The sequence below is a fragment of the Stegostoma tigrinum genome, chromosome 1, assembly GCF_030684315.1.
Source record: "Stegostoma tigrinum isolate sSteTig4 chromosome 1, sSteTig4.hap1, whole genome shotgun sequence".
NCBI lineage: Eukaryota > Metazoa > Chordata > Chondrichthyes > Orectolobiformes > Stegostomatidae > Stegostoma > Stegostoma tigrinum.
This window is the reverse complement of record NC_081354.1, coordinates 45,249,409-45,274,848: the sequence shown is the minus strand read 5'-3', so window position 1 is coordinate 45,274,848 and position 25,440 is coordinate 45,249,409. Positions and strand designations below refer to the sequence as shown.

General features: G+C 39.3%; 1 protein-coding gene across 2 annotated transcripts in view; it reads left to right on the top strand.

The window, feature by feature from the left end:
* Window positions 1-25,440, top strand: part of LOC125457615 (uncharacterized) — a 267,233-nt gene that overhangs the window by 40,920 nt on the left and 200,873 nt on the right. For both annotated transcript variants that reach the window (XM_059645038.1, XM_048542096.2), the window contains exons 3-5: window positions 4,454-4,539; window positions 13,713-13,806; window positions 16,872-17,012. In XM_059645038.1, coding sequence (XP_059501021.1) covers window positions 4,454-4,539; window positions 13,713-13,806; window positions 16,872-17,012 — 321 coding nt within the window. The remainder of the gene's footprint in view (window positions 1-4,453; window positions 4,540-13,712; window positions 13,807-16,871; window positions 17,013-25,440) is intronic.

Genomic DNA, 25,440 nt, shown 5'->3' with positions numbered 1-25,440 from the left:
ACCTTCCATCACCAGAGACCTGGGTTCAATTCCACCCTCAGGCAACTGTGTATGTGGAGTTTATATGTTCTCCCTGTGTCTGTGTAGGTTTCGTCCCACAGTCCAAAGATGTGCAAGCTGGGTGGATTGCCCATACTAAATTGCCTGTCGCATTCAGGGATAAGTGAATTCAGTGGGTTATAGGTCTGGGAGGAATGCCCCGAGGGCCAACATAGACTTGTTGGGTCAAAGGTCCTGTTTACACACTGTAGGGATTCTATGAAATGGGTGACTTTAAATTTTTTTCCTAAATTATGATTTCAGTGGTACTTTGAGCATGCGAGTGGGAGACCTGTCAAAAAACATTGTAGATTTGCAGACAATTGATAATTATTTCATTACAGCCTAACTGCAATTTTAACTTCAAGCTAACCTGGCAACAGAACTTGAGAGGTGCAGAAAGATAGTCCCTTTGCGCCCAACAGGGCCATCTCTGCCCCAGGTTGTCCTTTCACTTTTTCTCTCACTCTTTCTCCACTAACTTCTCACCTGAATTCTAGGGACTATTTCATTGAATTTCTGGCAAGATCACCCAGCTTCTTGAATTCCAGCCCTGGTTGCCTATCAGCTGACACTTCTTGATTGATTCTGTGGAGAGGTTAATGTGGATGAGGACTGAAAGTTAAAATCTCCCCTACTTCAAGCTGTAAAATGCTTGGCAGCTTGGCATTCATCACCCTCACAATTTTAATAAATTACAATTTATCCATCTCTATATACAGCACCCATCAATATAAGGAATTAATTTTATTAATAATACTGAAGTAACAGAAAATAAATTGTGATTTTTGAATTTCTGAATTATTCTTGTTTGAGGTCATTTTGTATTTGCTCACTTAAGCAAAACAGAGATGTTAATTCTTGATAGTGTAGTAGAATGAACGCTTTGGAACTAAGTTGGTGATCTGTTTTGTGAATTTTGTACTTGACTTTTTCTTGAAAATGGAATTTTGGATATGAAATCAAAACAGCCTTTTAAGCTCTTCGCCAGCAGGTGGTAGTCATGGCCCAGCAGCTGGTGTGAATGAAAGCTGAAAATTAACATCCATCACTGAAAAGACAAGGCGAAACAAATAGAATACAGAGCAGTAAAGCACATGAACAGCCCTTGGCCCATGATGTCTGTGCCGATCATGATGCCACTCTAAACTAATCTCACCTGCCTGCATTTGCCTCTCCAATGCTTGCTTTTTCACGTTTCTAAGTATTTTTTAAGCATTGCTGTTGTCTCTGCTTCTACCACTTTCTCTGGCAGCACATTCCAGGCACCTACGACCCAGTGTATAGAAGCTTTCCTCGCACATCTCCACTGAACTTATCCCCCTCACCTTAAACCTGTGTCCCCTAGTATTTGACATTTCCATCCTGGGAAAAAAGCCTCTGACAATCCATTGTAACCATGGCTCTCATAATTTTATATACTTCGATCAGATCATTCCTCAGCTTCCGACACACCAGGAAGAACAACTCAAGTTTGTCCAACCTCTCCACATAGCTAATAACTTCCAATCCTGTTTATATCCTGATAAACCTCTTTTGCATCCTTTCTAAAGCCTTCACATGCTTCCTATAGGGTTTTGACCAGAACTGCGCACAATACTCCAGATGTGGCCACCCTAAAGTTCTATACAACTGCAACATGGTTTGCCAACTTTTATACTTTTATACTCAATGCCCTGACTGATGAAGGTAAGAATGCTGTATGCCTTCTTTATCACCTTATTCACATGGGTTGCCATTTTCAGGGAGCTGTGGACATGCACCCAAAATCCCTCTATATATCAATGATGTTTAGGATTCTGTCTTTTACTGAATACTTTCGTCTTGCATTTGACCTCCCAGAATGACAACCTCACAATTGTCTAGATTTAACTCCACCTGCCATTTATCCATCTAACTTTCCAATCAACCTACATCCTGCTGTATTCTTTGATCACCTTCGTAGCTGTCCATTACTCCACTAATTTGCATGTCTGAAAACTTTCGAAACAGACCGCATGCATTTTCATCCAAATAATTTATATTTATCATAACCATCAAAGGACCTAGCACTGATACTTAAGGAATATCATTGGTCATAGAACATATAACATAAAACAGTACAGCATAGTACAGGCCCTTCGGCCCATGATGTTGTGTTGACCTATTATCCTACTAAGATCAAACAACGCTGCATACCCTCCATTTTACTATCGCCATGTGACTATCCAAGAGCCGCTTAAAAGTCTCTAAAGTATCTGACTCCACTACCACTGCCGGCAGTACATTCCACACGCCCACCACCCACCTACCCCAGCTGCATCCCTCCCCTCTCTATGTATTTTGGAGCTCCCTTCCCCCGTCACATTTTCGCAGAAGGGTCCTGACCCAAAACGTCAACTTTCCTGCTGCTCTGATGATGCCTAGCCTGCGTGATCCTCCAGCTCCACACTGCAATCAAGAGGGTAGAGATGTCTCTGATTTGGATGACCAATTCCTGCTTTGAAACTGGGTTTTTCAAACCTTGCCATCCATTACAAAACAGCCCAATTCTCGTATTCATTGAAGTCAATGAAAGCTATATTTTTTATGCAATGTTAAATTTACAGGTAATAAATTGTAAATCCAGACTTTTAGCTAATTAGGTGTTCATTGGAAGTAAATTTTGGTCATTCTTCTCAAAAAAAATCGTTGATATTTCATTATTGTCTCCCCAACGTCTACCCACCAACTGTAAGGCACAAGTAAAGCCTGTGATAGAATACCCCCACTTGTCTGGATGGGTGCAGCTCCAATAACAGGCCAGAAGCTTGGCACCATCCAGGACAAAGCAGCTCACTTGATTGACACCACATTCATGTCCACTTCCTTCACCACTGACATTCAGTAGTAGCAATATATCCCATCTACAAGCAACATCTTTATAAATTCACCAAAGATCTCTCGATAGCACTACAACCTCCATTACCATATAGAAGGACAGGAGCTGTAGATACATCAAAACAACAACAAATGTCAGATCCTCTCCAAGCCACTTGCCATCCTGACTTAAAAATATACCACTATTCCTTCAGCGCCACAATATCAAAATCCTGCAACAGTTCAAGAAGGCAGCTTGCCCCTACCATCTATAGACCACTTAGATTTAGGCAATAAGTCTGGTCCTACCATCAAAACTCACTTCTAATTAAGAAATGAAAAAAAGACAGATTTCATTATTGTAACATTGAGAGAATTCTTAGCTTTGTTATCAAAACATGGAATGCAATAATGTCTTGATTTTTGTAATTTATTATCTTTTCAGTGGTTATATTCTTATTCTTAACTCTGAAAGTATAAAAGTGGGATTTGCTCATTACATCCATGAATCACCTTCCCAGAAGGTGGAACTGTTGCTGCCTCCAAAACATGACTTGTGATGTATACCATATATCCAGCTATCCTCTAAGGCACTCCAAGGTGTAGGCCAGTTATTGGCAGCTAGAGAGTAGAGGAGTTGTTTTAATTGAGCTCATTTCTCCTCGACTGGAGGAGTCATTGAGGATTCACACTGGGTTTGCTGTCCATGCGTCCCTGCTGGAAATTGGAACATGTGGGCAGTAGGTGTGAGCAGTATTCAGTTTTATATGGAACATTCAATATGACCCAGGAAAAATAACCACGGGCATGAAACCAGGCATTGCAACACGTATCTCACTCCCACCAGGATCTCTGTTTCTGAGGCAGTGAAATTATTACAAAGCCAAAAAAAGACCACCCACTGAACTGAACTAGAACAATTGCATATCATGATGCAATATTTCCATCATTCCATCAGTGCTGGAATTGTTCTTCTTAGTCTAAGTATCAATTTCTTTAATGCTGCTCCTTCTGCCTCTGGCATTTCTAAACATTTTTTTCAATTTTTTTTATCCTTGATTGTTGTAGCATTTATGTCAGTGGAAATGTAAATTGCCTAGTTTATTATGTTGCTAATTTAACTTCCATTTGTAACTATTAGTAAGATATAAGGTTCCCTATTCTCTGCTCTGTTATTCTCCCTCATTCTTAATCCACGATAGTAGCCTTTACTGCACCATTGTCACAAACCCCAGAGTTGATCTGGTGCAGAAGAAAGCCATTTGTGCGTCATATCTGCATTGGCATGATTTTCCAAGTCAACTCTCCGATTTGTTTCTAACATAACAATAACAACACTGGACCCGAAATATTAACTCCATCTTTTCCTTCACAGATGCTGCAAACCTGCTGAGCTTTTCCAGCAACTTTGATTTTTGTTCCTGATTTACAACATCCACAGTTCTTCATTTTTGATTTGTTTCTAAGATTTCTAGTTTCATGTCAGTTTATACTGGATTATTGGTAATGTTATGCTAAGGCCTGTGTCCATTGTATTTGATTTTCACTTAGTCTCTCTATTTTTCTCTTGTTTCAGGAATTGTCTTACCTTTGATCCTGATCTTTATTTTGATTTTGTTTATCATTATCATAGTGACTTATCGCCAGCACAGAAAGAAACATGTAAGTATTCCTTCTATGCTTTTGAGTAAATTTATAGTATTGATAGGGTATTTTTCAAGAACTCACAAGTCTAAAGTGATTATAATTGCCATTGTCATACAACTAACTGGATAATTATTTTCTTTGCATGGACAAGAGAACAATCACAGGTTTTGAAGGATCTTCTTGAGTTTTCAGCTTAAATGCAGGTGATAGGAAATTATTTTTGCTATAAATAGGGCAAGCAGGAAGGTCCCCAAGTTTACCTCACCCAGAATAAGGATTGAATGTGGTGTCACTAATCTGATCCACACATGAGCTGTCTAAACAACTGAGCTAGTCAGAACCTAACTGGTAGGATAGTAATGCATTAACAGAACAAGTTGGCCTTTGGAATTTTGTCATGTTTTACAGATGAACTTTAACAGTAAATGCCACCTAAGTGGTTAACCACAAAGGCCGGTCTAGTTTCATTCAGTTATGTTTCTACCTGCATTTCCAGTAAGAGGGCAGGAAATGGCCTGGTAGTCTTGTTACTGGGCTAGTACTCCAGGGACCTGACAAATATTGTGCGGCCTTGACTTCAAATTTCACCATATCAGATAGTGGAGTTTAAATTTTTTAAAAATCTGGAAAAGAAAGCCTAATGATGGCCATGCAACCATTGAAATAAAATCCATTTCCAGCCGGAAATTTGAAAAATAGAACAAACTTAAAGGCTTTCGTATCATAATCCATGAATTTTAAATTAGACGAACTGACTATTAAGGGAAATGAATATAATCTCGTAGCCATTATGGGAAATATTGTTACAAGGAAATCAAAGCTGGGAAGTTAATAAGTCAGGGATATTTCACCTTTTGGAGAGATGGGCAGGATAGAAAAGGTGGTGGTGTGGTACTGTTTATAAGAAATTAAATGAGAACTGTTGTGAGAAATGATTTAGGTTCAGATGTTGTGGAATCCATTTGGATGGAGGCAACAAAACAGCAAGGGAACAAAAAAATTTAAGGGAGTAGTGCATAGACCCTCAAATAGTACTCATGCTGTAGGAAAGGATACAAATTAAGAAATAACTTGAGCACATGAAAAGAATAGAGCAATAATTATGGGTGGCTGTAACCCTCAATTGATTGAGTCAAGCAACTGGAAAGGATGGCTATGACAAGAAATCATAGTGTAAATTAAGGATAATTTCCTAGATGAATATGTTATGCAGCCAACTAGGGAGTGGGCTATTTTGGGTCTGACAATGGGTGATGAGGCAGGTTTAACAAATGACCTTCAATATAAACATTCTATATGAAGTAGTGATCATAATATTTAATTTACTATTCAGCTTGAGAGTGAGAAACTTGCATCAGAAACAGGTGTGTTTTACTTAAATAAAGAGAATGGCAATGAAATGTGGAGAGAGCTGGTTGAAGTGAACAGGAAAGATAGATTAGCAGGAATGATAGTAAGCAAATAATGGCAGATATTTAATGAGGTAATCCATGATTTTCAACAAAAATATATCCAATACGGAGAAAAGACTCTAGGAAAGGAATAAACTAGCCATGACTAATTAAAGAAGATAAGAAGAGAATTAAGTTGAAATGGTGCCTCAGTGGATAACACTGCTGCCTCACAGCACCAGGGACCTGGGTTTGATTCCACCCTCGGGTGACTGTATGTGTGGATTTTACACATTCTCCCCATATCTGCATGGGTTTCCTCCAGGTGCTCTGGTTTTCTCTGACAGTCCAAATATGTGCAGGCTAGGTGGATTGGCCATGCTAAATTGTCCATGTATAGATGAGGTGGGTTATGGGGGATGGGCCTGGGTGGGATGTTGTGAGAGCCGGTGTGGACTTGTTAGGCCGAAGGACCTGTTTCCACACTGTAGGAATTCTGTGATAAAAGCATATAAGGAGGCAAAAGTGATAGCATGAAAGATTTGGATAAGTCCAGAATTTGGCAAAGGAGGAATAAAAATATAATTAAGATGGAGTAAATAAACTATAAGGGTAAGCTATTAAGAAATATAAAGAAAGAGTAAGAGACTATTTAAATATATATAAAAAAGAGAAATGTCAAAGTGACAGTAGGCCCGTTAGAAAGTGAAGATTGTTATGGGGAACAAGGAAGCAGCAGAGCAGTCAAACAAATATTTTACATCAGGCTTGATGATGGAAGATATTTCAAACATCCCATTAATATTAGAAAATATGGGTGAGGAATTACGTACCATCATCATCACTCAAGGAGTAGTATCAGACTAATTAATGGGGACAAAAGCAGGTAAGTCCCTTGGCCCTAATGGCTTGCATCATAGAAACCTAAAAGAAGTAGCTACAGATAATTGATGCATGGCTATAATTTTCCAAACATCCTTAGATTCTGGAGAAGTACCAGAGGGCTGGAAAACTGCAAATATGTTACTCCCATTCAAAAAGGGAGGGAGGCAAAAAGTGTATTTCTATAGGGGATAACAGTTAGAATAACATCTGTTGTTGGAAAAATACTAGAACCATTTACTAACGAAATAATAGAAGAACATTTGGAAAATTATAATTCAATGATAAAACATCAGCATGGTTTTATGAAAGGGAAATCATGTCTGACTAACTCAGCAGAGTTTCTCAAGAAAGTTTTAACCAGTATGATAGAGAGGAACCAGCAGATGTGATATATTTGGATTTCTGGAAGATGTTCAACAAGGTAGCTCATAAAAAGTTGGGTCATAAGGTAAGAGTCCACGGCAGTGAAGGTAATGTATTGGTGAGGGCAGAGAATTGGCACTTCATTTTCTGCTTGGGAACTCCTGTGCATTCTCGACTCAATGTCAAGTTCAATAATTTTTGGGCTTGAGCTCTCCTATGTCCTTACCCCAACCCCAATGCAACAGGCTTTGTTATTGTCATGGTCTGCTATTACACATAATCCATAGTTAGTCACGAACAGTCCCCGTTAACAGCTATTCACCCTCTTCGCTGGATCATTATTCACTCCTTCGTCTGTCCAATTGTTCTTCTCTGTCTTTGGGCTGGGCCTCCAACTATCGTTTACTCTGTACCCCCTACCCCGTCCTATCTTCTGCGTAAAAGAAAAATTCCTAGCTGCTCTCAGTTCTGAGAAAGAGTCACTGCACCCAAAACGTTGAATCTCCACAGATGCTGCCAGACTTGCTGAGCTTTTTCAGCAATTTCAATTTTTTGTTTGAGGCTAATGGAATGTTGGACCTTATTTCAAAGGAGTTGGAGTATAAGTACAGGGAGTCTTACAGGTAAGTGTATAAGATGATGGTGAGACTACATCTGGGGTACTGTTAACAGTTCTGGTCTCCATTTTTTGAAGAATGGTGTCATATCCTAGTAGCATAGTGGCTCAGTGGTTAACACTGCTGCTTCAGTCGCTCGGGCGACTGTGTAGAGTTTGCACATTCTTCACGTGTCTGCGTGGGTTTCCTCTGGGTGCTCTGGTTTCCTCCCACAGTCCAAAGATGTGCTGGTTAGGTGGATTGGTTGAGCTAAAATGTCCATAGTGTTCAGGGATGTGCAGATTAGGTGGGTTATAGGAGGATGGATCTCAGTGGAATGTTCTGAGGGTCAATGTGGACTTGTTGGGCTGAAGGACCTGCTTCCACACTGTAGGGATTCTATGATCTATGATTTCAATGCAAATAGTTCAGAGAAAGCTCACAAGGATGATCTCTAGTATGGAAGGATTGTTTTATGTGCAAGGGCTCCACAGGTTGGGATTCTACCAGCTGGGATCTAGAAGAATGACAGATGATCTCATCAAAATCTCAAGAGTCTTTACAGAGTAAACGCTGAGAGGATAATCCCCATAAAGAAGAGTCCATGCTCAAAGAACGTAGTGTCGGAATAAAGGATTGTCTTAATTTAAGACTGAGTTGAGGAGCCACAAGAATAACTGCAGGATAAATGGGGATGTAAATTGTGAAACATTATACTTCATAGAACACAGAACATAGAACTATACAGCACAGGAACAGGCCTTTCAGCCCATGATATTGTGCTGAACATGATGCCAAATTAAGCTAATCCGTCTGCCTACCCTTGGTCCATATCCCTTAATACCTTGCATATTCATACTCTTATCTAAAAGCCCCTTAAATAAGAGTATCACATCTGCCTCAACCACCACCGCTAGCATGCGTTGCAAACTCCTAACACATTCTATGTAAAAACTTGCCCTTCATGTCTCCATTGAATTTTACCCCCTCAGCCCCCTCAACTCTGGGAAAAAGATTCTGATGATCTATGCACCTCTTAATTTTATTGAGTTCTATCAAGCCTCTCCTCAGCCTGAACGACTCAAGAGAAAACAACCTGAGCTTTATTAGCCTCTCCTTTCAGTTCATACACTCTACTCCAGACAGCATCCTGGTAAACCACTTCTGCACCCTCTCCAAAGTCTCCACATCCTTCCTGTCATGTAGCAACCAGAATTGAATGTTGTACTCTTAAGTGTGGCCTAACCAAAATCTTACAAGGCTGAATCATGACATCCTGACTCTCATGCTAAATTCCCCAACCAAAAAAGGCAAGAATGCCGTATGCCTTCTTTATCACCCTATCGACTTGCACGGCTGCTTTCAGGGAACTATGGGCTTGGACCCAAGACCTCTCTGTACATCAATGCTGTTCAGGGTCCTGCCATTAATTGTATACTTTTCCTTAATATTTGTTCTCCCAAAGTATAGCACCTCACACTTGCACAGATGTCCCATGTCCCATTTCTCTGCCCATACCTGCTACTGATGTATAGCCCTCTGTATCCTTCAACACTATCCACAACCCCACGATCTTTGGATTATCTGCAAATTTAGCAACCCACCCACCTGCATTTTCATCCGTCATTTAATTATTATGTCAAAAGTTTCAGTTTCAAGCAATCATGACTAATGAATGGCTGTCTTTGTATTGTGAAAGAACTACTCCGGGAATCAAACTAATGAAGTCAAATTCCTAACCGTGTTAAATGAACAATTTCATAAGTTCTCACACTTTCAATTTTCAATACTGGCAAAACACCAGCTTGCCGATCACATCCCCAAAGGAGCATGTGTGTGTCAGGATACAAGACTTCTCTTTAATAAGGAACATTAAAAAAAATGTCATCCCAAGCCACTATCATCACTCAACTCACATCTCACATCTAGATGAAAAGCAGGGCTTACAGAGAGCAACACGCAGGGATTCTACATACCACATAGCCCTCATAATGCAGGATGCTGATTATGGTTAAGGAGTAGCTAAAATTGAAGGAAAATATAAAAGGGAGAAGTAAAATCAGTTTTCGTGAGATAAATGTCTCACTCCAATCTCTGGCTCAGATTTTTTCAGATCATATGTGACACACAGTGGCGAGTTCACGTAACTACAGTTACAACATTTCACTATAATCATATCAATAAAGGTCTCAGAAGAAGCAAAGAGAGCCAAGATATGACAACCCAAATTTAGACCCAGATTTATTTTAACTTGTTCTTATCCTTTGAGGAAGTTGAAGTCAATAACTTTTAAAAGTATAAAATTTGTTATGACAGGCTTTGGAATCCAAACATTATGAAAAAAGAAATTGCATTTGTATAACACCATGTGAGACTTATCAAAACACCCGTGCTCACAATCACAGAACTACTGGAGACAAAGTTGTGGAAACAAGATCTTTTATTGCGAGTCTGCAGAGTCGGGTGACCCTGGAGAACCGGAGAGACCCTGATACAGAGTTTGCAGTCTTCTTTTATACATCCCATTCATTATGTATTCAGGCACCAATGTTTGTATTCCCTCGGGCCTCCCTAAGTGGGCATCCCTATCTGTAGTTCAGCTCTGGCTTTTACTATTCTCTACTACGCATGTGCCATAGCTGCCTGTGACCACATACTCCTCACCTTTTCACCTACTTAGCCCCAAGTGTTTCCTGGATCCGGTTTTAGCTGGTTCTTAATCGCTCTCTACTGTTATCTTCTGCTCAGTCAAGCTGAGCCCCCATACTGTGCACTGCCGCCTCACCACTTCTCCTTATTGCTATCACACCTGTGACTAAATTCCTGTCCAAGTGTTAACTGTTGTGCCTAAGTTCATGTACTAGTGTTAACTGTAGTTTAACCACTGTCCTGCAGCACTCCATTTCTCTCAACCATACATAACACAACACTACTTTTGAAGTGTGATCACTATTATCATGTTGGGAAACTTTGGAGGTAGTTTGCACATTGAAAACCAATGAGATGAACGACGTAATAGGACTGGATACTGCTTTGTGGAAAGCCAAAGTTCTGTCTATAAAAATGACCCCAAGCTTCCAGTTACCTGCCCTTTCAACAGACCACAGTGTTTTTTGACCAATATTTTCCCATGAGGGCAAAGGGATGCAAACAAATCCAGAGCTACTTGGATGATGAAAGAGCTGGAAAATGAGATGAAACAAAAAAAGAATATGCTAATAACAGATAGGAGAAGTTGATATGAAAATTGCAAATCAGGCTCAACATAGAACATGGTCAAACTACTCGACTTAAAGTAAAACACTTTTTTTTACTATAGTTAAAATACAGACACAACAAAAATAAAACAATTGGCTTAACTGTATCTCTATTAAAATGCTTAACAAAATAATAAATAGATATTAACTACTGCTAGTTAACTGTTCCCATATCGTAACCTCCCATAAATACACCCTTGGTAGTCCACCCTTCAGTAAAATAGATTGTCTCACATGCAATTCTAACAGCAGGAAGAGAATCCGAGGTTTTAGCTCTAACAGTTAAAGAATGAGAGCTTCCACATCCAACTTCAAAATCCCAGCAACCGCTGAAAGTTAAAACTAAAAATCCTGGTTCCTTAACCCACCCTATCAAGCTGTTTCTCTTGTTCCAACTTAAAAAAATACCCCAAGGCCTCCCAAGCTGTTTACTTTATTGGCTGTGAGCAGGTCCCTTTATTCCTCTGTTTCAGCCACTTGTCACCTCTGTCTCAACCTTTCTTCATTAAAAAACTGATAAAATACATCTCTTAAAGCCATAGTATAATGGCATACAGACAAATTAACAGCAGAAATATTGGCAAAAGGTAAAGTAGAGACAAAAGAGGGAATTTGCACATGGATAGTGGGAACTGCATTTGCTGGAGAATCTGACATAACAAGGTATAGAGCTAGATGAACACAGCAGGCTAAGCAGCATCAGAGGAGCTGAAAAGTTGACATTTTGGGCCTGCAACATTTGCACATGGAGGCAGTTTCTATAGTTGAGAGGTATCAAATAAATATGGTTTTTGAATCTGTCTTTACCAAGGAAGAAGATACTGCTCAGGTCATGGTGGAAAAAGATCTGATGGGTTTAAAATTTATAAGGAAGATCTAATAAAATTGCTGATTACATGCTAAGTCATTCAGAACTGAGTGAAATGCATTTGAAGATATTGAAAACTGTGGGAGTACTGGCCGTAATTTTTCAATCTTCCTTCAATATCAGGGTGGTGTCAGAAGATTGGAGAACAGCAGATTTTACACCCATGTTTCAAAAAAGTTGTACAGATAAGGCTAGTAATTGAACTTAGCAATAGTAACCTTAGTGGTGAGAATGCTTTCAGATTTAAGAGTAAAAAAAGTCACTTGGGCAAATAGAGATTAATTAAGAAAAGCAAGGAAGAATTTGTTACTAGAAATTTGTGTTTAACGGACTTGCTGGAGTTTTTTGAAGAGAACTGAGATGAGGAGAATTTCTTCTTTCAGATGATTGAGAGCCTTTGGAACTACTTGCCATATAGAGCTGTGAGGGTGTAGTCCTTGTGTACATTTAAGGCTGAGATAGATTCTTGATCTGTAGTGGAATCAAGAGTTATGGAAAAAGGGCAGGAAAGTGGGCATGAAGGTTACCAGATTAGTCCTGATCCTATTGAATGATGGAGGAGGCTCAATGGGCTGAGTGGCCTACTCCCGTGCTATTTCTTATGTCTTGTGGTCTTAATCCAGACAGGGTAGATGATAGGCATGGTGTCGATGTGTTATATACGGACTTCTACAATGCTCTTGAGAAACGACTGCACACAGACTTGGGAGCAAAGTTAGATCTCGTGAAATAAAAGGGACATTAGCAATGTGAATATGAAGTTGCATGAATGTCAAGAAACAGAAAGTAGAATAATAAAGTCATGGTGTTAACACAGCATAGAAAGAGATCCTTCAGCCTATTGTCTCCACACCAGTCATTAAACAAAGGGTGGATTAGACAGTGGAGGTAGTTTTTGGTAGTGGAATTCCTCAGGGCTCAATGTTAGGATTCCTGCTTTTTCTGATATGCGTTACTGACTTTGATTTGAGCGTAGACGGCATCATTTCAAAATTTGCAGATGTTGTGAAACTTTGAAGGATGGTAAAATTTAAGGAGAGTAGTGTTAAACTTCAAAAGAGCAGAGATAACTTGAAATGGATGCAGACGTAGCAGACAAAAATATTCAGTTTGATTGAAGAACGCAGAGGCAAAAAGAAATTAATTGTGCAATTCTAAAGAGGGGTGCAGGAGCAGAAGCATTTGGGGGGATATATGCATATCAGCCATAATCATCAACAGGTTCAATAGGCTGAATGGCCTGCTTCTATTTCTAGTGAACTTATCATTTAAAATAATTGGCAAAAGAACTGGAATCAGCATATGAGAAACACTTTTAAAGGAGTAAATTATTATGGTCTGGAATGGAGCTGGGAGCAGATTCAATAACTATTTATTTAAAGAGAATTGGACAAATACCTAAAGTGGAAGCTTTACAAGGATGTGGGATGAGCAGCAGCATGAATCAAATTGCTTAGCACTTTCAATGAAGTATCAAAAATCCTGTGGGCCAAATAGAAATCTTGTGTGCTTGTGATTGTCAATACATTTTGTGTACAATCAAAGCTTATGAGTTCTCACTGTATGCACAGAAAGATACTAACAAACACACAAATCTGATATATCTCAACTCTGAATTTCCACAGGGAACCTTCCTGCCTGATATGCATGATACTTGATAACAATTATCTGTACAGTGGCACTTCTGATGGGATTGAACACATAATTTGCAGGTTCCTCTGGGAAATGGTGTATATCATATACCTGATAGTTACCTTGTCTTATTCTTGTCTGCATAGAAAATGGCAAGACTCGTGCTAACATTGTTATTTTACTTTGCATTTTGCAGAAGTATTCCTTTGACCTCTTCCATAAAACTGCTGAAGATGCTGACATTCCCTTGAGTGGTCCAATTTGCCCAGGTGCCTTTGAAATAATTCCAGGTATATCAATGTAATTTGTGACATTTTTTTAAAGGTTTAGTTTGAGGTCTCTCACATATCAGATGTTTCAATACCAAGTTGCAAGCGTATGTAAAAGATCATTTTTCCTGTTTGGTTTTTCAACCTTCAAAAGGTGGTCTTTCTCAAGGGACCGTGCTGAAAACTTACAAATTGCAGCCTACCTACAAAAAAAGCTCTCTGGATAATTAGCCTCCCAGTTGCTTCTGGTTATGCCTATTTAAACAACCTGCCCGACAAAGAGAATTTGATGCAGTGCCAATGAAGGAATTAGTCAGATTATGGGGATGTGGGAAAATTAATCAATAAATGCAAAGCATTACATAGGCATTATTCCCAATTACTGGGTCAAAAGTCAGGACTTTGTGAAGCTGCGGCTGGGGTTGAGGCTGTTCAGGGTAGGTACTTTAGTCAAGCTAAGAAGTCAGGCGGTTTATTAAATACTTTCAGGAGATGAAGTATTAGTTCCTCTTAATTACTAAAGCCTTTTTGATTTTTGTTTGTAAATAGACCTCTGTCATGTTAATTAGCAATTATGTTATTCCACAAATCAAAATTACTTGGCCATCAATAACTTGACCAAGCTCAATGTGGACTTAGTGAGAGTGGTGTAGTAATTTTAAACATCATTCTCAATAAAGTACATTGTGCCATCCGTAATGAGGCTGAAATGCACTGTCCAAATGAAAACAAAATGTAAACAGGATTGTTGCATTGGGTGGTTTTAACTTACCCAGCACTGAATGGGACTCCCTTAGGGCCTGGGCTTAGATAGGGCAGAATTTTTTACGTGCTTCCAGACGATTTCTGAAACAATATGCACTTAATCCAATTGGAGAAGGGGCTGTACTAGACCTTGTGTTGGGGAATGAGCCTGGCCAGGTGACTGATGTTTCAGTGGGAAGTATTTTGGGAACAGATATCATAATTCCAGAAGTTTTAAGATAATTATAGATAAGGATAACACTGGCCCTCAAGTGAAAGTGCTAAAATGAGGGAAGGCTAATTCCAACAGTATAAACCAGAATTGACTGGATAAACTGAATTGTCGAGCATACTCTGAATATAGAATTAATTAATTATACTTTCAGTCTATTTCAATACTTAATTCCACTTTATGTAGTACAATGTTACGCAACTAATCAGAGTGATTTTCTTTGGTGAAATCAAATAGGTAAATTCACCTGTCTGGTTCTCCTTACATTTAAAACAGCAGACATCTGAAGCATTGACTGAAGAATTATTTAATTTCTCAAACAATTTGAAATTTCTTCCTTTCGGGTGTCAGCAGAGTCTCATTAAATCAATGGCACTTAATATCTCTGAGCAAGATTTCCACTTTAACAGCAAAATTCAACATAGCAATTCTGAAACCATATTCAAAGGGAATTGAGACTGTTTTGAAGGTTATTGGGATCAATACGAGTCAAATTTCCATTGGCGTTCGCCATTCTCTGACTGTAAATATACCAGAAATGGCACAGACACTGAATAGAACATTGATTCTCTGGGGCTTTCACTCTTTTTTCACCAAAGCCCGTGTGACGGATTGGCAGAAAATCCACTGAAAGTTCCAGGCATGGGATCTTTAGCAGTTGCTGCGTATTGGAAGTCAGGCAAGGAGTTAAACAGAAGATCTACTTAGTAGCTAATCTACAGAAATACTGTCATTTAAAATCTGCACCTGCTAGGCAGTAACAAGTGGCGAATGAAGCATGTCAGTAGAATGAGATGTTTGACAGATACATCAAGCACAGACATGAAAGTATTTACAGTTGTTTAATTTTGTTACTTTGTTATTCTCAGCACTCAAAAGGTGAGTCTCATCTGGTCCTAGTATGTTCAGCTTTCATTGTTGCATTAAACCACAGACAGCTAAATTTTTGCTGTGAAACTTGAAGTTAGTTCACTACACTGGAAGTTGGTTGCAAAGTGAACAAAAGATGCACTGACCATTCTATTTTCAGTAAATTAGCGGTAAAGAATTTTAGCTTCCTTGAATCAATGGTCTGAAATTCCCATGGTGGGAAAGAATAAATCTAACTTTGACCCAGCAGGTTTTCCCACAAAAAAGACTATGATTTGTTTCTGGTGAGGTTTCATATATTTAGACCATATTGGCCCTTCTTGCAATCCTCTACCTTTGCTCCCACAATAAGAGGGCCTGAGTGGGAGAGTGATGCTTACCAGGAAATACTTCAAGAATTGCTAACAGGAAGAGAGAAGGTAGCTAAAGATAAATTATTTCTACTGCTTGTGGATTCTGGAACCAGGAATTATAGTCTAAAAATTGGGGCCAAACTGTTCAGGAGAAATGTTAGGAAGTACTTCTATACTCAAAGGGATCACAAGCTTGGAGTTCTCTCCCATAAATGGCAGTGGATGCTGGATCAGTTGTTCCTTTTGAATCTGATGTAGATACATTCTTGTTATGCAAAGTTATTAAAGCATATGAGCCAAAGGCAGGTACATGGAGTTAGACCACAGATCAGCCAGAATGGCAGAAAAGGTTCACTACCGTTCATATATGGAAAAATGTTATATCCTTGAAAGGCCTCGGTTGAAATCACACTGGCTGACTCCCTTCGAATCAGCATAAAGACCCCAAAATTTAGTACAAGGAATTGAACCCCAGAAAGGATCACTAGTAAATAAATAAAAATAGGTAAAGAAAATTTTGCATTTTGATCAGCTGGAAGACTTAAACTCTAACTTTAAAAAGTGATTTTGCTTGGATTGAGGAGAACAATGTGTCCTTGCAGCTCTTGATAAATCATATAACAAGTGCAATGGCCTCCTTGTTACCAGGAGGGATCCAGCCAGGATGAGGCCAGTTGAGATTTCCCACCTTCAGTTACACCAGCAAAGTGGGACCAAAGAATTTCCTGACTTGTGACTCTTTTTTGCAGTCATTTTCCATTCCTTCACTTGCCATTCCACTATTTCTACCTAATTATTTGATGGTAAAGAAACTGAAGAAAGCTCGCAGAAACAGAATAAACCAGGTTCATATCTCCATTTTTTGTCATTATTTTCTATATTTTCAGACAAAGCAGACAACACTGATGTTAAGAAAATGAATGGAGACATGGACAATCATGATAAAACTCCAGCTGTCATCTTGAACCTGCCTGAGGAAGTTAATGAAAAGCAAAACAAATGTGAAAATGAAACAAACCACAGCCCAGGTAAATACCATTGGACAGTATGAGTGGTATCGGTTATTTGTGCTAATAGCTCGAACCATGTAGGATGTTCAATGCCAGTTCAGAAAATGAAATGTACTTAAATATCACATTGCAGGTGGAAACAATTATATCCTTCTGGCCATTTCCTGTTTTCTGTCTTTTTTTCCTGAAGTCTACTTGCACCACCTCTGAGATATCTCTGCTTATGTTATGGCAGACAATCAGGACAATCCCTGTGGAAATTCAAGCTCTATAAATATTGAACAGTGAACAATTTGCAACCTCTAGGGATATGGTAGGGGGTGTGGGTCTGTGTGGAATGCTCTTTGGAGGGTCAGTGTGGACTCAATGGTCTGAATGGTCTGGTTCAACACTGTACAGATTTTATGATTCTGTGTAAGTAAGCTTTGGGGGAGACACAAAATGAAACAGTGTTGGTTATTACATGTTGCTGCTGGGAATCATTAGGGTGGTGCAGCATGTAAAATAGGGAGGCTGTCCAACCCACTGCAAACTTCATACCCACTCCCAAACTTAGTCCCAAAGTACAGAGAGTGGATAAGAAATGAAAGCAGCAGCCTGCCTAGCATATGTAAATAAATAATTAAGTTTTAAATGATCTTGTTCAAAGTTGGAATTGGTCAATAGGTGGGAGCAGGCAGCTGGTTTTGTGTTGCAAGTTCTTAACAAAGTAATCTCTTTAGAAGATGACCACTGTGCATGACTTCTCCCCGCTTGAAATTTAAACATCAAGCCTCTAGACTCCTTGCATAGTTCTTTGAGTGGCCAACTCCTCCCCAACCCTAGCTCTTGGGGCAAATGGGATGACAGGTTATGGGGAGAAAGCAGGATTCGGCTATTGAGTTGGACAATTTGCCATGATCGCAATGAATGGCAGAACAGGCTCAGCTCCTATCTTCAATATTTCTATGTTTCTACCCAATGCCTGTTACATACCTGGGTTCAAAGATCCACTTAGGTCTTTATCCTTTATCACAGTCTCCAGTATAACATTCTAGTGCCACTGGAACTGGAGCTGCTAGTCATTCTAAATAGCTGGCAGCTAATTAAAATGGCTGACAACTCAAGAGAATGGGGCTTCCTGCCACTGATGGGTAGAAGTCTCACTATCCATTAATTGAGCCCACCCTGCAGCACATTATGACTGTTGGCAGGCTGCTTCAGAGTCTGTCAATAAACTGAAACGACTTTCCTCCAGTATAAGCCAAGCATTGGAATTTTTTTTCACGTGTGCTGATAGATAAAACCATGTAGGATGTTCAATGCCAGCTCAGAAAATTAAATGTACTTAATAATTGTCTCTGCGTATGAAAATAATTATATATTTCTGACATCCTTATCCTTCTATTATTTCAGAAAATATGAGGTTATCCACTGTGAGAAGAAGAATAGAAAGTCAAAATATGATCTAAATTGTGAGACAAAATAGAGAAGCAGAGTGGTTTGGGTGATCTTTGACATGAATCATCAAAACCTAGCATTCGGATACAGCAATTATAATGACAACAATTGGAATGTTGGTTTATATTGCCAAGGGGATGGAGAATTAAAAAAGGAAAGTCTTATGGCAAATGTACAGAGGGTTGGTTAGACCACAACATTGTTTAATCCAGATTAAGAATAATCAACTGGTGGAGAGCTAAATTCAATGGCACAAGAAACAGAGCTGGGCTGGACTGGGCTGGGCTATGGTGGGCTGTGTTAGTAAAATAGTAGTTGAATACTGGGGTACCTTTGCATAGTTTAGACACAATCAAGGTATAATTCTTTAAAACAGAAATGTAGAACAATTCCAAAACTCTCTGGATAATAAAAGAGATATTAATCAGGTTAAAGAAAAAATATGCTTATGACAGATGTTAAGTAATAAAATATAGAAATGAGAAACAAGCTAATTACAGATGACTCAGAAGTGAGTTGCAAAAACAAATGTGAGAAGCAAAGATGGATTATGAGAAAAAACTGGCAGCTAACATGAAAGAAAATCCTAAAATGTTTAACAATTCTAAAAGGTAGTAAAAGGAGGAGGAGGTCTGATTAGAGCCAAAAAGAGGACTGAAACATAAAGGCAAGAGTCTTACATGAATGAATACTGTGAATTGGTCTTTAATAATGAGGCAGATGCTGCCCAAATCATGGTGGCAGAGGTGGAAAGTCAGTCACTAGAAAGGTATAAGATTGATAAGGAAGAAGTTTTGGCTAAGCCTTTAGTATATACAGTTGATAATGCAGTCATGCATCAAGGATTTGATGGAAATGAGAATGGAAATTGCAGAGATACTATATATTACTTTTTAACTTTCTCTGGATTTGGAGCGTTGGAGGATTTCTGGGCAATGGGATTAGGATAGATAGGCACTTGATGAGCTGTGCAGACTCAACGGCCAGAAGGACCTTCTTCTGTGCTGTAATATTGTATGACTTTATTATTGAAGAATTGCAAATATTATGGCCTTCTTCAAAAAAGTGTATAAAGTTTGTCCCAGCAATTACAGACCCATCAGTTTAATTTAGTTGCTGGGGTAATGTCAAGAAATAATAATCATATGGAAAAAAGTCAGTTGGTTCAAGAGTCAGTGTGGATTTATTAGGGAAAATGTGTCTTAATAACTTGCTAGGGTTTTTTGAGGAGGCTCAGAAAAGTGTTGGTGAGGGCAGGTCTGTTGATGTGACATTTCAAAATAGATTTGATATGGTGCCAGGCAACAGACTTGTAATTAAGTTATAGCTCATAGAATAAAAATGACAGTAGCAACATGGTTACAAGATTAGCTGAGGGATAGAAAACAGACAGTAATAGTTAATAGGTATATGTTGGACTGGAAGAAAGTTGGTAGCGGAGTTTTCCAGGACCTTGTATTGCAACCATTGCTTGTCTTGATATATATAAATGATCTAAATCTTGGATAGGAGGGGACAATTTAAAAATTTGTGGATGACACAAAACATGGAAGAACTATTAACTATGAGGAGGGCAGTGTAGAACTTCAAAAGGTCACATTGTTGGAATGGTTAGATGAACTTCACTGTGCAGAAATGGGAGGTGATGCACCATCATATGAAGAACATGGACGGACTGTATAAAATAATGCTCAAAAAGCCAACCAAGGCAATGAAAGGCAGGGATACTGCAAGAATCCAGGTAGTCTCAGAGTCAATGAGCTCTACGACAGTGAGTAAAGAGCTTGGATATGTATCCTGGTCTGGTCTATGAGCTGTCCTTGAGCGCACTGTGTCCTTACAGCAATATTTCAATGATAAATGCCAGAGTATTGAAGTGCAGAAGTGTGCTACAAGTGCCTACAAATGTGCCATGAGGGCTTTTAGAGTACAGTATATGTTGGATGTGAATTGCATAGGATTGATGCCCTTGGAGCATGCTTGAGATTTTGGTGCCTGATGTCTAATGTAAAGGCCATTTGGAATATATGGTAAGTTAAATCCACAAAGAATATATTTTGGTGGAGCTTCCCTTACAGGTAGTTTGTTTGGCAAATTTGGTAAGATCACAATCTGTGGTGGGTTGGGCTATTAGCAAGTCATTACTGATCATTTTCACCTTGAAACCTGCCACTGCCCAGTGAGTATCTTTTTAAACTGCGAGAGAACAGTCTAGAAGATGCACAAGATTGTTTCAAAATCAAGATGAGCTTTGCCAAAATTTACAATCTTGCCGCATGTTTCACCATAGCCCATGAAAAAAGGAGAAAAATCTTCTCTCAGAATGATGTTACTCTTTAGAATTCTCTACTCCAGACAGGAGTGGTGACTAGCTCATTTAGTATATTCATAAATGAATTAGATAAACTTTTGATCCACAAAAGTTGTCGATGATGGAGGTAGTGAAGTGTAGTTGAGGCCATGATAAAGGTTTAAAGCAGGTTTAATTGGCCAATGGTCTGCTCCCGCACCTATATATTATGTTTCTATGATAGTCTGGAAATAGAGTTATCCTTATTAAAGAAAGGTTAGTAAGATTGCAAAGGGAATTGGAAGAGGATCTATGTTGGTTAGCCTACAGAATGCATTTAAAAACCTGAGCATTTGGAGTATGCTCTGCTTTTTAATTTGGTGGGATATATAATAATGGCACAGATTAGATTTTGAACATTGTGCCTGGAAATTGGAACTTTTTGCCCTCGTTCACTACCCAGGAAAAGTGCAATAAGGATAAACTTCGCACACTGCGTGAATGTTGTCAACACTGGTCTGCAATGATGTTCATCCACTCATTCAAAAAGCTAGCTCACAATTACGAGATTGATACAAAATCACTGCCAGCTGAGTGATAACCATTGATAACTTGATCCTTCTAATCTGGTTTTATTCAGTTAAATATGATTATTTTTAGCTATTAAAGATGTGTGTGTGTGTGTGTGTGTGTGTGTGTGTGTGTGTGTGTGTGTGTGTGTGTGTGTGTGTGTGTGTGTGTGTGTGTATGTTTGTGTGAGATCCCCAATATCAATCATGACATGCTGTTCCAATGATGAAAGGCTTTCCTTTTCCAACATCTTGCCCAGGAACTGAGTAGAGCAGGGTCACATCATAAATTAAGGCAGAAGTTTCTTAAAGATTTACCATCTATTCTTTTTTAAAGGACAAAAATATTCTAAAAGGAACTGCTGCTGCTAATGTCTTAACCACTACCTTCTCAACTCTACACACCAGAGCACGGGCAAGGAATGATTGTTTTCGCAAACCCTGTATTTAAATAAAATTGACCATATCAAGAATAATATCTTAAGTTAATCCAGGATCATAGGCTAGACTGTCATTGAATTTTTTATACTCTGAAGTCATTTAAAAATTTTAGTATCCCTGCGCTCATTCCTAGCATGTGGATTTTGAAGAATGGGTGGCACTGGATAAAATGTAAAGTGTAAAGGCTGGAGAGCCTGCAATCAGTCTGTCATGTTTGTGCTAACTCTTTGGAAGAGCAATTCACCTAATTCTGGTTACCCGCCTTCTTCCCAAAGCCCCATGCAGTGTTTTAGTACAGGTTTATCATAGCCTCTTTGCTTTTGCATTCTATGACCCTATTGATAAAGCTTTATTAACCATTCTCTCCAGTTGCCCAGCTACTTTATAAACATGTACACCTTCTTTCTGCTCTCGCTCTCTCTCTCTTAAGAATTGTACCCATTGTTTTAAATTGTCTATTTGCTTTGTTCCTATCAAAATGAATCACTTCATACTTATTAGCATAAATTCCATTTACCACTTATCTGTTTGTTCCATTAGCTAGTCTGTATCCTTGCGCAGTTTAACACAGTCAGGTGGCAATATTCCCTAATTTTATACCATCTGCTAATTTTGAAGTTGAGTCCTGTACGCCAATATCTAGATCATTGAAATATACTGGGAACAGCAAAAATCCTACCATCAATATCTTGGGTATTCCAGATAATCCTTTCCTTTGTCTAAATATAATTATCCACTATCTCTGTTTTCTGAGCTATTCCCTATCAATGCTTCTATTATCCCTTTTATTGTGTGATCTCTAACTTCACTTACAAGTTTGTTAGGTGGCATTTTGTTAAACAGCTTTTGGAAGTTCATGTACACTATCTAAGTACTACTAACCTCATCAACTCCCTCATCAAAAAAACTTAATGTTAGTTAAACACAGTTTTACCATAACAAATGCATGCTGACTTTCTTTAATTAACCTGCATTTGCTTCAGTAATTCTTAATTATCTCCTGAATTATCATTTCTAGAATTTTTCCTATCTCCAAGGTTAAACTAACAGCCAGCTATTTGTTATAACAAGGTGTTGAGCTGGATGAACAGAGCAGGCCAAGCAGCATCAGGGGAGCAGGAAGACTGATGTTTTGGGCCTAGACCCTTCTTCAGAGATTTCTGAAGGGTCTAGGCCCAAAACATGACCCTTCCTCTTCTCTGATGCTGCTTGGCCTGCTGCGTTCATCCAGCTCTACACCTTGTTATCTCAGATTCTCCAGCATCTGCAGTTCCTACTATCTCTGAGCCAGCTACTTGTTGGCGTTTTTGAACAAATGTGTAATATTTGCAATTTCCCAGTCCTCTGATGCCTATCCGGATCTAAGAAAAGCTGCAAAATTATGATCAGTATATCTGCAATTTTTACCCTAATTCTTGTATTTGATTATGCCCTGCTGCATAACTAACTGTGAGTACACACAGCTCTTCCAAAACCTCATCCTTGCAAATTTTATACTCCTCATGTGTCTGAACAAGCTACTCTTTCACTAGCATACAAGCAGCCACCTCTTTCTCGGAAAGTTTTCATTTACTGCCGCAACTATGTACCCTACCCCCATGCAAAATCCTCTTTTTATTCCGTCAAAGTGCTGCTCCTAATTTTATCACACTTTTCCAATTTATATGCTAATAGAAGACTTTTAGATTCATTTTCAGGTTGCTGCCAGTCCCTTATACTTTGACTTTGCTTAAGGAGAATCCCAAAGCCTTTTATTCGTACATAAGGAGCAAGAAGGTAACTAGGGAAAGGGTTAGCCCACTCAAGGACAAAGGAGGGAAGTTATGTGAGGAGTCAGAGAAAATGAGTGAGATTCTCAATGATAATACTTTGCATCGGTACTCACTGAGGAGAGGGATATGATGGATGTTGAGGTTAGGGATAGATGTTTGATTACTCTAGGTCAAGTCTGCATAAGGAGGGGGGAAGTGTTGGGTATTCTAAAAGGCAGTAGGGTGAACAAGTCCCCAGGTCCAGGTGGGATCTATCCAGGTTTCCAGATGAGATCTATCACAGGTTACTGAGGGAAGTGAGAGAGGAAATAGCTGGGGTCTTAACAGATCTCTTCGCAGTATCCTTGAGCACATGCAAGGTCCCAGAGGACTGGAGAATTGCTAATGTTTCCACCTTGTTTAAGAAGGATAGCAAGAATAATCCAGGTAACTACAGACCAGTGAGCCTGATGTCAATGGTGGGGAAGCTGCTGGAGAAGATACTGAGGGATAGGATCTATTTACATTTGGAAGAAAATGGGTTTATTAGTGATAGACAGCATGGTTTTGTGCTTGGAAGGTCATGTCTTACCAACTTGATAGAATTCTTTGAGGAAGTGACAAAGTTGATAGATGAGGGAGGGGCTGTGGATGCCATATACATGGACTTCAATATGGCGTTCGATAAGGTTCCCCATGGTAGGCTGATGGAGAAAACAATGTCGCATGGGGTCCAGGGTGTACTAGCGAGATGGATAGAGAACTGGCTAGGCAACAGGAGGCAGAGAGTAATAGTGGAAGGGCGTTTCTCAAAATGGAGAACTGTGACCAGTGATGTTCCACAGGGATCCATGTTGAGACCACTGTTGTTTATGATATACATAAATGATCTGGAGGAAGGTATAGATGGTCTGATTAGCAAGTTTGCAAATGACACTAAGATCGATGGTGTAGCGGATAGTGAAGGGGACTCTTGGAGAATGCAGCAGAATATCGATAGATCAGAGAGTTGGGCGGAGAAATGGCAGATGGATATCAATCCAGGCAAATGCGAGGTGATGCATTTTTGACAATCCAATTCAAGAGCGAACTATATGATAAATGGAAAAGCTCTGGTGAAAATTGATGCACAGAGAGATCTGGGTGTTCAGGTCCTTTGTACCCTGAGGAGGTAATGCAGGTCGATAGAGTGGTCAAGAAGGCATACGGCACGCTTTCATTCATCGGACAGAGTATTAAGTACAAGAGTTGGCAGGTCATGTCACAGTTGTAGAGGACTTTGATTCAATCACATTTGGAATACTGCGTACAGTTCTGGTCACCACATTACCAAAAGGATGTGGATGCTTTGGAGAGTATGCAGAAGAGATTTACCAGGATGTTGCTTGGTATGGATAGCACCAGCTATGAAGAGATGTTGAGTAGATTAGGATTATTTACATTAGAAAGATGGAGGTTGAGGGAGAACCTGATTGAGGTCTACAAAATCATGAGAGAGGTAGACAGGGTGGATAGCAAAAGAGGTATATCCCAGAGTGGGGGCCGCAATTATTAGGGTCACAGTTTCAAAGTGAGAGGGGAAAGGTTTAAAGGAGATATGTGTGGAAAGTTCTTTACCAGACGGTGTGGGTGCCCCGTGGGCATGATAGCGTCATTTAAGATGCATCTAGACAGATACATGAATGGGCAGGGAGCAGAGGGATACAGATCCTTGGAAAATCAGCGACAGGTTTAGACGGAGGATCTGTTTCAGAACAGGCTTGGAAGGCTGAAGGGCCTGTTCCTGTCCTTTAATTTTCTTTGTTCTTTGTTCTTTGCTCTCTTATTTGCTTTCTCAAATCCCCTTTCTAGTTTTTCTGTACCAGAATGGTTTTGGTTTTCCCAATTAATTTTTCTTACTCTGGGCTGTTTCTTGTTGTTTTCCATAGCCCCCACTGACACTTGAACCATTTGGC